Consider the following 13,929-nt stretch of genomic DNA (forward strand, 5'->3'; position numbering starts at 1 on the left):
AGTAACAACTAAGCCGGTGTTAGTCATGGCTAATTATCCAGAAAGTGTAGGCAACAATGGTAGTGGTAAATGGTGATGGAGCTCCTGGTGACTTCTTGGACTCCCTCTTTAAGGGAGTCCATTTCCTTGTGCTTCAGCTGTGTTGGGGTATTCAGGTCTTGCCGTCATAGGATAGTTGGGTTCCAGGGGTGCCATATTGCCCTGGATGTTGTTGACTGCATTCTTAACAGTGGCATTTAGGCATCTGGGTTTGAGATGAGTGTAGATCTAGATGAGGATTTCTGAGTATGTCTTTTGTGAGAACTTGTAGCCGCATGCGGCCACAAGTCAACTGAGTTCACCTGAAAGGGGGCTGGGAATGAAAGGGGGTAGAGGGCGAGAAGAGATGAAGCCAAGACAAAGTTCTCTGATCAAGGCTCAAAGCTTTAATGTTCAGCTCTCAATTTAAAGGGGAAGGCCCAACCCACAACCCCTCCTGGTTTCAGCCAGGAGATGGGTGAGATAATCCATAATCCGTTCTAGGTCACGGTCAAAGATGACTCAAGGCAAGCCTAGGGGCAGTTCTGCTTCTATGTTCTGTGCGCCAAGGTGGGTAACTCCACCTAGATCCTATCACTTGGTCTTGTTGTGGTAAACAATGTCTCTCAGGCCTGCTCATGGGGGTGGGGTACAAGAACTGCCTCTTTCTTAGAGCCCATGTATCACTTTGCCTGGATCACAAGCATTTCTCCACCTGGCTATTCCCTCAACAAATGTCAAAGGCCTCCATAGAGTGCCAAACATTGTTCTTTGGCTCTTAAAAGGTGTATTGAAGTTATATTTACTAATATTTATAGAAGAATTAAATGTCCAACTGATAAAGGCTTAATAGTGGAGGATGGAAGCTTACAATATTGCATAGTGGGAAGTTAACAAGAGCATGAACTTAACAGGCCTACTTGCTTGAAATGTTGTGTGTTATGTGTTAAAAGTGTAGCTGATGTGCTGGCCTTTCTTGGCCCTTGGATGTCCAGTTTTATGTCATGTTAAACTTCCCATATTGAGAAATGGAAACCTGTTCTCTAACACAGCAGAGACATTCATAAATCACCATCCTCCACCAAAAGACATGGAGTAGCCATCACCATCCACGTGGCTTCTTTGCTGGAGCTACATTTCATGTGAGGATGTTGTCATCTGCCCTTAGGGTCTTTTGCCCTAAGCTCGCTGGTCTTTCTTCCTTCCACTGTAACATGAGTTCCTGTTAGTCTTTTTGTCTTTCATGACCTTCTCTATCCCATGTGTGTATCTTTCTTATAAGTCAAGCTGTCACTCATTTTGCTGCTTGATTCTTCTTACCCATTGTCTTCTAATGACAGGAATTTGTCTCTCCTGTCCTGATCCACCCTTAACAGTTTTCTATCATTAAATGATGTGCCGCCTCAAGTCTTCCTTGTACTTCTTTTATACAGCGAATACCCTTTTTCATTGATACTTGACACATTCTGTATAGGAAGTAGTCAAGTCCTTCACAAATTCACCAAAGGTGCTCTTGTGCCCCTCTCTGTTCTCCTCGAGTCTCCCTACTGCTAGCAAAATTATGGTAAAGTTTCAGACGGCCAATTTTTTTTTTTTTTTTCTTCTCTTTACCTTCCTTGCTAAAATTTCATCTCCATTATGTAATAGCATAAGAAAACTTGAGTGAGTTCAGGTATCCCCAAACACTGGAACCTTGTAGTGGATGTGTACAAATTAAAAATTGAATACAGGCATAAGGTTGCACATTGGTTTTTCTTATTTATTGATTATTTTATTTTTACACGTATCCATTCATATGTCAGAGCCTGGGAAGGATTAGCGTACAGCATTGTTGGATGTTAGATGAACAGTCAAAAAGCCTGCTCTCCTTCCAGTTTACCAGCAAAGTGCCACTCCAGGGTCTCTTACTTCATCAGGACACAGCTAAGCACCTCATTTTGCTACCTCACTTACTTTAGTACATACCAACAGTGCTGGGAGATAGACACTCGTATCTCCATTCTATAGATGCAGAAACATAAGAATTGAAGCTAACTCTTTAAAGATACAAAGCAAGCAGGTAGTAAAGGTCCAACACAGACCCAGGTCTACAGAATTCCAAAGCTAGTACAATCGTTCTCTGCTGAGAACCCCTCTGAAGCAAGTACCATATAAGCCCAAAAACATTCTTCCCAAGCCAAATAACAGAATATCTTCAGTTCAATATAACAGGGAGTATTGGTATTTATGAGATTTAAAAATTTAGAAATTTATTTTGAACAACAAAATGAATAACAATGAAGCCCCCCCTAAACAGTTACTTTGTAAAGGATATTCAGGGAAGAAGTGACACCACCCAGTTGAAAAGGCTTCCTATTGACACAATACAACCATTCGCAAGATCAAAGAGTCTCTCGAGGCTGAATATCGCAGGCAGGGAGACATCAAATGGCACCTGAGGAAAAGCACAAAAGTATATGTGAGATGTGCTGTTTCAGACTACTGATTCAAGCATGCAGTAGTATCACATAAAAGGCAGTAAACACTCATGTCTATAATATTGGTTTTCCACATGATATGTCACATATGCCACTTTATACTTTATATTTTACTGGAATTTATAGATCACTCATAAAATATCACATACTATTAAAGACAAATGCTATTTGTGTGTATATATACACATACATACAAATATAAGCAAGTGACTTTTATATTATATTATATTATATTATATTCTGGCTTTGTTCTTTATACTAGATTGATTGTCCCGTTGAAAATCTTTCACTCTTCCTTGTGGGGAAGTAGACCATGACTGACGGCCATAAATCTATGGGGGGCTGCTGCTAGTGACAGGGGCCTGGTGCCCAGGAGCAGGCAAAGCACCTACCATCCCTTCAGTATGTCTGGGGCTTCTAACCTTAGCTCAACCAAGGACCAGGCTGCCTTTCACTTCCCACTCCCCCATACCTCTCTTGATCCTACATCCTGCCACAGACACCATGGCAGTGTAAGGACACAGGGGTTGAGATCACTCTGTCTTAAAGAGGCTCCAAGTTTCTGTGACTAAGAGCTGGTACAGCCAAAGTCACCCTAAACAGACTAAAACAGAGGAGCACAAACTTCCTCTATGGTCACAGCACTGATTATAAGAGAAAGAAGAAAAATGATTGACAGGAAAGGAAGGTATCATGGACCTTGCTGCATGCTGATGTATAATAAACGCTGTCAGTAGTAACCATAAATGCCACCAAGGGGAGTGGCCACAGTACTTTCCATGTTGAGGGTCTGAAGCCTAGTAAGATGTTAGAGGGCATGTTTTATTAATTTCTTTGACTACTTGTTGAATGAATCATCCATCAACTTATTCCCATGCAAGCATAATGAACCTAAAGATAGACGACGATTTTTGCTTTTTCTTTACTTCGTGGTTTCTAGAACTTCGAATAATAATTGTGATACATGACATAATTATAAGCACCTTGGGGAGGAAGGGTTGTTTTTGGCTTACACATCTCTGTCACAGTTCATTATTGAAGGAAGCCAAGACAGGAACTCAAGCAAGGCTGAAACCTGGGGCCAGGAACTGAGGCAGAGCCACAGAGGAACTCTGCTTACTGGCTTGCTGAGATTGCTTTCTTATATAACCCAGGATCACTGCCCAGGGATGGCACTGCCTACAGTGACCTCAGCCCATCCATATTAACCACCAATCAAGAACACCCCCCCACACACACACACACAGAGTTGCCTACAGGCCAGTATGATAGGAGCATTTTCTCAATTGAGGCTCCCTCTTCTCAGATGACTCTGTTTCAAGTTGACAAGAAACACACGTGCATGCCCACGCATACGCACACGTATTCAACTCCCTTAATCATTATGTAATCAATATTCTAACTTGGGATTTTTTTCTATATGGATGTGGTAGTTTGAATAAGAATAGCTCCCACAGGCTTATATATTTGAATACTTTATCATTAGGGAGTGGCACTATTTGACAGGAATTAGAATGTATAGCCTTGTTGGAGAAGTGTGGCCTTGTTGGAGGAAGTATATCACTAGGGGTGAGCTTTCAGGGCTCAAAAGCCCAAGCCAGGCCAAGTGTCTTTCTCTTCTTGCTTCCTTCAGATCAGGATGTAGAATGCTCAGCTACTTCTCCAGCACCGTGTCCAGCACCATGTCTGCCTGTGGGCTACCACGTTTCTCTCCATGATGATAATACACTAAGTCTCTGAAACTATAAGTAACTCCCAATTAATTTTTTTTTTATTTTTATAAGAGTTGCCATGATCATCATGTCTCCTCATAGCAATAGAACACTGATTAAGTCAATGGATTTTGCTTTTTAAATATATGCTTGTTTAATTAGAATCCACACGAGTGTTAATTTATGCCCAAGTGCATGTGTATAAATATGTTACTTGTATGGAGACATCAAGAGATCAGTCTCTAGGGTCATTCCTCTAGAGCCACCCACCTTGGTTTTTGAGACAGGTTCTCTCACTGGCCTGGAGCTCATGAATTAGGCTAGGCTGGCTGTCAGCAAACCCAGTCTCTGATGTCCCAGGGCTGGGATTACCAATGTGCATTTCTCCCTATGGGTTCTAGGAACTGAACTCAGATCCTTAGTTTTGCTTTTCTTGACTGAGCTATCTATCTTCGGCCTTTATGCTCATTTTACTAACCCTTATAGATGACTTTCAAAGTAGACCACAAAGAAATACTAATTAACATTAAGATATCTGTACTGTCTTTTGTAATATCTCTCTTTTACTCTCAAATCCTTTCAAGTTTAAATATAGGGATTTTTTAAAAAACCAACTAAGTGGCTACCTTAGTTTATTTAAGTTACAGTTAGCATTGTGACATAACACACGCTAAGTACAGTCACTGAGACTCTAAGAACAAGCAGCCGCTTGTCGAAAGGATGAAGACTAACTGGTGAACTCCTTTATAGAAGCCACTGGTAACACCTTCATAGCACAAGAGTAGAATCAAGGCGATGTTACCCCAGAGTCATGTGTCCTCAAGAGGAACAAATTACTCTCAAATGACAGATTCCTCCCTGGTGCTCGCCCCCCCCCCCCCCCCCCCCCCACTTTCTAGACAATAGAGGAATTTAAAGCCTTTTAGAATACAGTCAAGTACTTCAAATTCTGCTTCTTGGTACCATGTTAAAACATTATTCTGTATTTTCTCCTACTACTGACTATAATCATTAAGGTAAACTTCTGACTGAGCTCTTAACTTGTACAGTACATAAACTCTCTCTCTGTGTGTGTGTGTGTGTTTGTGTGTGTGTGTGTGTGAATCTATGGATGCAACCATCGCCCAGATCAACAAGTAGATATGCACACCAGTCAAGTGTGATGATGCACACTTAGAATCACAGAAGTTGGTCCATGAAAGCAGGAGAATCAGTAGCTCAAGGTCAATCTGAAGTAGTTCAAGGCTACCCAGTGAGCTCAAGGCCAGACTGAGTTACAAGATACACTCTCTCAAAAATAATACACAAGCATTTAAAAGTAGACATACCCATGACAGCCAGGTTTGCTGAGCCGTTAGATATGCACTCGTTTTACTATAAGCTGCTTCTAACACACTGAGTTCTAATTCTTCCTTTGTACCAGTCATATGTAAGCTTTTTGGGTACTCCATACATTCGTACATCTTGAAAATTCTGTGTGGGATTTCAGTCATTCTGATGAGTTTTGTGGTTTCCCAGCTGCCCTTCTCTTACTGACAACTGTTAACACTCCACCTTGAACTTCCTAAGCCCCCCTGTGAAAGTAACAGGGCTTTGCTCTGCTTGTACTGAATAGCTGGTTTCTCTTTGATACGTACAGGCCGTTCCGTGCTGTCTAAAAGCCCATCCTCATTAGATATGTGTGACTATTGGCCTCAACTCCTCAGCTTCTCATTCACCCACGTAATGATTCCCTAAATGCCTGCAGTCCACTTTACATTCTTTGTCCTATGAGCTGGACTTTTTCAAGTGGGGGTCCTATAGCAAGTTGTGTACCAAAATTACGTCAACTCCCTTTCACTCACATACCTACTTCTTGAGGCAGGGTCTCCTATATGCCAGGCTGGCCTCGGACTTATTATATAGTTGTGGATGACCTTGAACTTCTTCTGATCTTCCTGCCTCCACCACATCAGACGTGCTCACACAGGTCTGGATAAGCACACTTGATATATATGGTGCTGGTGCTACCAGGGCCTCATGCACGGTAGGCAAGCATTCAAGCAACTGAGCTTTATCCCCAACCCAAGATAGCATAGCCAACACTTGAAAGGCTGAGGCAAGAGGACTGTACCAAGTTCAAGGGCAGCATTGGTTACAGAACCAGACTGTGTCTCAAAATAAATCAGCAAGAACAGGGTATATAATTTTCAAAATATCTATGACTTTTCTCAATCTGATTTTTAAATAGCTACCCTGTAACATCTTCTGGTTCTCTCAGGTGTAATGCCAGTCACCTTCTCTTTGGTTCTAAATGTTAAATGATGAAGGAAACACATGGGGGATTTTTCCCTAACTGGGTTGGCTTGGTTCTTCTGGTACTATAATTTTGAATGACTTTAAGTTCAGAGATACAGATGGATGTAATTGCTTCTGTTCAAAATCCTTAAAGTACAGTGCAGGATCCACAGGGGAAATAATTTAATCGTCCCAAAGTAAGAAAGAAAACTTACATCTCACACGAAGGTTTCTCTACCACATATCCTACTTGATAACTTAACATTTCTCTGAAGTTACTGATTGACTGGATTTTTTTTTTCCTCAGCTGGGGAAAACATCCATCTTAGAAGATAGAGAATAACATGATACTATGCTATTAGCTTACTTAAAAATCAATAATGTGAATGATAGGTGTCTCATGTAATGAGAAAGTTCTAAAGCTCTTTTTAGAACTTAGGTAACCATCTAAAGTTCTGGAAGAGAAAGAACTAGATGTGTTTGGTTTTCTTGTACTTGATTTAAGTGCCCCCATCCTCCATGCCAGCAAGAATGCTATCACTCCTCCCATCCCCACAGAGACAACACACAACTCTTCACAGGCAGAAGAGACCTTTGTATAATTTCTCTCATCTGTGGGAAACCCCACACTTTTCTGAGAATGAAATTATCTTTTTATCACTCTAATTTTTGTGTTAATCAAACCTTAACTATGACAGAAAAGTATTTTTAATATAATAGGGGCTCAAACAGTCATACTGGTGAGATGGCAGAAATCTTTTAATATTAAATTTTAATGAAATGATGTTATTGCAAAAGGAAATTTGAATAGAACAAAAAAACTGGATATTAAAAGTCAATGTGTGGGAGAAAAACATCTACAGGTAGCTGGCATGCTGTCTAAGAACAGAAGAAAAGATTCTTCCTCAGCCAGCATCAGCACCATGATGGTGCCCACACCTTCAGGCCATGAACAGGTAAACAAGCAGGCTTGCATAATGGGTCTCCCATAAAACCTTGTTTGAGGTTCCTGCCAGTAGAATCATGAGGTAGACAGAAGATAGAACCACCTTTACAAAGGGCATAGACACACCCCATCCTTTCTCCAAGCCCTTGCCCGATGTACACACCTCTCTGCCTCTGTCACTGGGTCATTGTGTCCTTTCTAACTTACCAATAATCATACAACATGAGCTGCCTTAAGTGCAATCATGAGTGCTATGAGTACTTTATTAATTACTAAAGCTGGAAGCCACTTGTAAGTCTGTAGCTTGAAAGACACGTGAATGGAGTGTACACTCTGCTTGCGGCTGGCAGAGGTGAATGAATGCATGTTTATGGGATGAGCCCTTAGCTTTGTTGATTCCCTGCTAACTCTGGGTTATGTTAACTGTTGGATGCTCAGTTGGTATTGGAGAATTATAGAACCATTTAGAGTTGGGGGACCAAATGTACAAGCTCAGTACTTGGATCATCTCAGATATATACATTTCTGGGCCACACTGGATTTCATTAAACTCGATTCAAACACAAAAATAAAAAAATAAAAAATAAAATAAAAAAACCAAAAATCCATATAACAGTCAAACCTAATTTTTATGCAAACTAAGGCTATGTGGAATTGGTTTTTCTCAACTTGAAACAAGCTACAGTTATCTGGAAGAAGGGACTCTGTGTTGAGGGGTTGCTTCCCTGAGATGGCTTGTAAGCTAGCCTATAGGGGAATTTTCTTGATGTGATTGTTGGTGGAGGGCCCAGCTCATTGTGGGTTGTGTAAGAAATCAATCTCAGAGAGCACAAGGAGGACGCCCATAAGCAGGACTCCTCCACGGTCTCTACTTCAGTTCCTGTCTCCAGGTTCCTGCCTCTAGTTCCTACTTTGATTTCTCTCAGTAACAGATCATAATCAGGACATTGTAAGCCCTTTACTCTCTCAAATGGCATCTGTTAGCCATGTTTATCATAGCAATAGAAAAAAAAAAAAACCAAGTGAGTGAGGACATCAATTCATGAATATCTTTCTGTGTCACAACCTGTCCCTCCATGACTCCCATTCTGCACACTCTGCCTTTAAACTCACCCTGGACTCAGACATGACATGACAGTCTGTTTGGTGGAAAGTGGGAGCGTTGACAGTGTCTTTTTAATTACAAGTACATGCTTTTAAGAATTTATTATTTGTATGTGTGCATGCGTGCATGCACATGTGCATTCACGTGCATGTGTACACAATACAGCACACATACAAGAGATAAGGGGGCAATTTGGAGTGTCAATTCTCTTCTTCCACCATGTGAGTCCCCAGGACTTAACTCAGGTCATCAGGCTTGCCTGGTGAGGGTTTTTACACACTGAACCATTTTTTTTTTTTTTTTTAATAGAAAGTTGTTTAAGGAAACACTCCTTCAGGAGCAGAAGAGACACTTAAGGAAACGGGGAAAGTTAAAGCTGGATATCTTGACTGCTCAAGACTCCAAGATCTAGAGAGAATCTCTGAAGTTGCTCTCTTTTGTCAGAAAGATATGCTTTTCAATGAACACACAGGACAGCACTCAGAATATACAAGACACTACACATGGCACATAGGACAGCACTAGGACATCCATGTTGGATTGGATGCAAGTTCAAGGTTCTGGGGTTTTCATAGTCAAGTGTTGGAAGGGAGAGTTTAAGAAAATGAATCCTTGGTCATAGAATTTAATAAGAAGGTCCTTTTTTGTTGTTATTTCATACTGTATTACTTTACCAGAGGACAAAAGACAATAGGGCCAGTAGATCATGGATTGGACTTTCAGACTGAGAGTCAAATTAATCTTTTTATAAACATTACCCCAGATATTCCTTATACTTTTAAAAAACTGACCACTGCCCTCAGAAAGCAGATTCTGGGATGGAATTTAGCAGCTAGAAGTTCACTAGCTTTAGCAAATGACCACAAGATTAAAGCACGTGGAGAAAATGAAGGGAATGGAATTGGGCCGATGGAGAAGTTGGGTGAAAACATGGGCATCTTTGAACAGAGAATGCCCCTTCAGTGTTATCTTTAACTGTGTCAGTAGGTTTCAAGGCTCTATATTATGATATTGACCAGTACCTGAACTCAGGCTGCCTCGGAAGTTATGAGTGTTGGGGGACTAGGGAGATGGCTCAGTCAGCAAACTGGTTTTCTGGCCAAGCATGAAGACCTGAGTTCAGATCCCAAGCAACCAGATTTTTTTTTAAAAGAGCAAAACTGTGTGCAGAAGCGATGATTGTCACCCTAATGCAGGGAGCTTGGAACAGGTGAATTCCAAGAGCTCACTTGACAGCCAGCCTAGTCAATGGAGTAGCTTTGGGTTTAGTGAAAGACTCTGTCTCAAAGCAGTAAGGAGATGAAAAATTAAGAAAGACACCCACTGTGACCTCTGGCATCCACACATGTGCACATACTTATACACAGGCACAAACACATGCACACATACATTGCACACATACATACATGCATATATGCACATACACGCACATGCACACACAATGGCAATATGGCAAAATGCATGCTGGAATGCAACCATTATAAGCTGAGAGGAAATTTAAAATAACTTCACTATTTATGCTAAATTTTCAGAAACCTCTCTTTGAGATCTTGATAAAGTAAGTCTAATGCATCATTTTTATTAATCATTTTATTTGATTACCCTAGGAATATTCCACTCTAGAATTGAGGAGAATTAACAATGGAAGAATAGGAAGATTTAGAACTAACATCTTCCCTCAACTAATCTAATCTCTTCCTGAAAGCTTATGTGGGGGGAAAAGGCAATTTCATGTGAATCCTAACTCTGCCAGCTTTTCCTGGGGAGACACAAACATCTCTTTACTCCAGTTAGGGCACTGATGTTGAATCAGAGTAAGGGATTCCACCCAAATACAGCACAGACTGATCAGGAGTTTGCTTGACTTATTTATAAAAGCTTGCGTGAGGGACAATGCCAAGGGGTATATAGATGATCTGGAAACACCTGCATCATTACAAAATCCCACCCCAGCATGGATGGTGATCTCCTGTTAACCTTCCACTTTCTCCACACTGCAGCATCTCCTAAGGTTGTTTCCAGCTGGGAGTTGGGTGGGGCAGAGGGAAATATTGATTGGCTGGATTTCCAGGTGATGGTCTGGTGACATCCATTCCTCTTTGTACTATGTGATATCAGCCGCTCCCTCACCTTTGTTATGAACATATCTATTGATGTTCATTGGATTGGCTAATGAGCCAAGGTTATTACTGTTCCGAGATGGTAGTGAGGTGACTGTGCTTCTCCTGGATGAGAAAGCCAACCACCACAGTGTAACTGGGAAATTCCCCTCAAATCTTCCACCAATTTCTGAGCCCATGGGGAAGCAGGAGAATGAAATTGGGTGGGACTGGGTGATGTTGCATAGGCCAGGGGCAGCTCATAGACATGGGAGAAGGGTGGTCACAGAAAAACTGGGTGTTTAGGGGAATAGTAGTTTTGAGCAAAGTGCTGAGGAATGTGTTCTGAGTGGCCATCAGTCTGGACATAGAATCTGACACAGATACCTGTTAGCTGAGGGACCTTGGGTGAGTTACCTAACGTCTTTGCCCCTCAACTTCTCTCACAGAAATAGTGAAGGTAGTGGTGGTGTCGGTGAACCTATCTTAAGTACAAAATCTGAAGTCACATGCTTAGCTTAGAATGTGCTTGTGTATTTGCTTCCAAAGCCACACATTCATGCAGACTTAGTGATTCATAACAAAATTGGCTGTAAGTCCTGTAGGTCAGAAGCCTGAAATCTATTTAATGGGTGTCAAGTCATGGTACTGTCTGGATTGGTTTCTTCTGGAGATTGTAAGGGGGAAGTCATTTATACTTCTTGGCTTGTGAACTGGCCTGCCCTCTCCTCTCTGCTGTCCAACCCCTCAGGGGCTCCCTTATATAAGGGCACTGATGACCGCCTTTTGGGGTCACCTGTATAAGCTCCTCAGCATGTTGTCCTAAACCCAGTCACATTCACTATGTTGCTTTGTCATGCAAAACAACAGGTTCTGGGGATTCCTCTAGAAGACTGGTTCAACTGGTCATGCGTGTGGTCCAGAGAGATGATTTGGGTACTGTATTCATCAAAGCAATCTGCTGTGTAGATTGGTACTGTCTTATGGTATTATTTTTACTTAAAAATTCACAATACTTCTATATCAGCCTATTGTGACAAAATGCTATTAAATGTCCTCTAAAAGACATTGGTGTGTCTTCACAGTACTCCCTAGTATACCCGTACAGATTGGGTTGAGGTGGTAGGATATGAGCAAAAATTATGACAGCCACCCAGGCTACCTTTTGGAATTTATTAACCAGACTGGGACACATTTCAGAGGAAAAGACGAGCCTGTGATCAGTCACTCCCAATGAGTCTGTGCTCTCTGTGGCTGCCAGTATATTAGGATCTATGGTTGACTGGTCAACCTTCAGTAAAAAAAAAAAAAAAAAAAAAAAAAAAGAATGTCTTGTGAAACTCTGAAGGCTTCTCTGGCAGTGCTGTCCTTAAAAAACAGCCATTGCAGACACCATAGATGCAAGTCCTAAATCTTATTTGGGATGTAGAGATGGCTCAGTGTAAAGCACTTGCCATTTAAGGATGAGGTCTTGAGTTCAAATCCTCAAAACCCATGTAAAGCTAGATGCACCTAGCTTTACAAACCTGTGATCCCAACACTCCTTTTATGTGGAGATGAAAGGCAAGAGACAGGAGGATCCCTGGAAGCTGTCTCAGCCAAGACCTGGAGTCTACACATAGACACAAATGTAGTGACCCTGCCCCAAGTTCTTTCTGATTAGTAAATAAAGATGCCAACAGCCAATGACTGGGCAGAAGAGACATAGGTGGGGTTCAGGTTTCTTAGACTTGGGGTCGCTTGGATGAGGACCATGAGAAGAAAGTGGAGGAGAAGGAAGGAGAAGTTGCCATGGGTTAGGAGTGAAGGAAAAATGGCCTTGAGGGCTGGCCAATTGGAGTTAAGAGCAGCTCAGATGAAAAATAGTAATAACTCAGGGTTATTGATAGGAAATAGATCTTAACAACACAGAGAGTAGTATCTACCCAGCTCTTGTATGTAAATATAAAGGCTGTGCGTGCCTTTCATCTGGGAACTTAAATACCTGAGGCAGGATGGAGCCCTCAGGTGGGGATTTAATACATTCTACCACAGGAAGTTCACTGAGCAGCTAGCTCACACACCTATAAACTTAGGAAGGTAGGTGATAAGTGGAACCCACGGTGTCCAAGTCAGCCATGCCACACGTGTGCCTGCACACACATATGCAAACGCGTGGTACCCATACACATACATACCCATTGTTACCGCCACTGGGCATTGAGGTTTGTCAGCACAGCACACTCTGTCCCATCCTGACTGAAATCTCTCCTCTTGGCAAGCTTGCCTTCCCTCACTACATTTCCAACACCACAGTAAGAGCTTAACTTCACTTAAAGGTCAGAGCTTTGAATCTCAGCAGCCATGTTACCTGCTGGGAACCCTCCCAAGGGTCTTAGGGGCGTCTGTCCCTAAGGAGACACAGAAATAAAAACTTCACAGGTATAATAATATTTGATCTTTTTTTTTTTTCTCCCAAGGGAGTTTCCTGGATTTAACTTCTGGCAACTAGAAACTAGAAACCAGAGGTGCGCCTCTCCCCACCCCCAACCCCCTTAAAGCAAAGACTTTGTAAAGAACCAAAGTTTGCACTTTCTGTGGGAGACTTTGTTGCCAGGAATCAAAGCCTGCTTAGCAGCTCCCAGTGCAGAGGCAAATGGAAGAGCAGACCTTACGTGCACAGTAAGGAAGGGAAGCAGCTCACGCTGACTCTGTTCGCATTGGTGCACACCATGACCAGCTGCACACCTTTCTCAGCCACCGGCAAGACTGGCAAAAAGTTTTAAGAGTCTGCAAATGCTTTCACACCCATTGTTTATGTTAGTATTTGAGTCCCAACAATCAGCTTTTGTGGATGAACAAGGGGATGTAGAGAAGAATCGAAGCGGCAGGGGAGGGAGGGAGCAGGTGGTGTGGGAGACCATCTCCAGCACTGAGTGTTTAGTATCTGCCTCACATCAGACACTGAACACTGAGGGTGAACAAGAGCTCTGTGGCCAAACACTGAATGTGTAAAGTTTTAGGGTATTTTGTTTATTGAAAGGATAGGTTTATGACTACCTATGGAATTATGGGAAGTGGAAAGGAGACCGGTCCCAAAAGGTTACACTGTGCGTCACTCCTCTTATTCAATTTATTCAGCTGTGTGAGGGGGAAAAAAATTAAAATATTTACCTACAGTAGAAATATAGTTATACTGTTGGATCTGTGACAAAGAAATAAAGCCTTACTATATATATAGCTCAGGCTGGCCTCAAAGTCATTGAGCAGCACAGGCTAGCTTCAAACTCCTCATTCCTCTTGTACCTCTCAAACA

The 13,929-nt window shown here is 41.9% G+C and overlaps 1 protein-coding gene across 4 annotated transcripts in view; it reads right to left on the reverse strand.

The window, feature by feature from the left end:
* Positions 1 to 1,763: 1,763 nt before the first annotated feature.
* Positions 1,764 to 13,929, reverse strand: part of Cfap54 (cilia and flagella associated protein 54) — a 279,965-nt gene continuing 267,799 nt past the window's right edge. For 3 of the 4 annotated variants that reach the window (XM_076919997.1, XM_076919995.1, XM_076919998.1), the window contains one exon: positions 1,764 to 2,452. In XM_076919997.1, coding sequence (XP_076776112.1) covers positions 2,333 to 2,452 — 120 coding nt within the window. In that variant the 3' untranslated portion in view covers positions 1,764 to 2,332. The remainder of the gene's footprint in view (positions 2,453 to 13,929) is intronic. The other variant, XM_076919996.1, reaches the window with a different exon arrangement.

Source organism: Arvicanthis niloticus, chromosome 22, assembly GCF_011762505.2.
Source record: "Arvicanthis niloticus isolate mArvNil1 chromosome 22, mArvNil1.pat.X, whole genome shotgun sequence".
Taxonomy (NCBI): Eukaryota; Metazoa; Chordata; class Mammalia; order Rodentia; family Muridae; genus Arvicanthis; species Arvicanthis niloticus.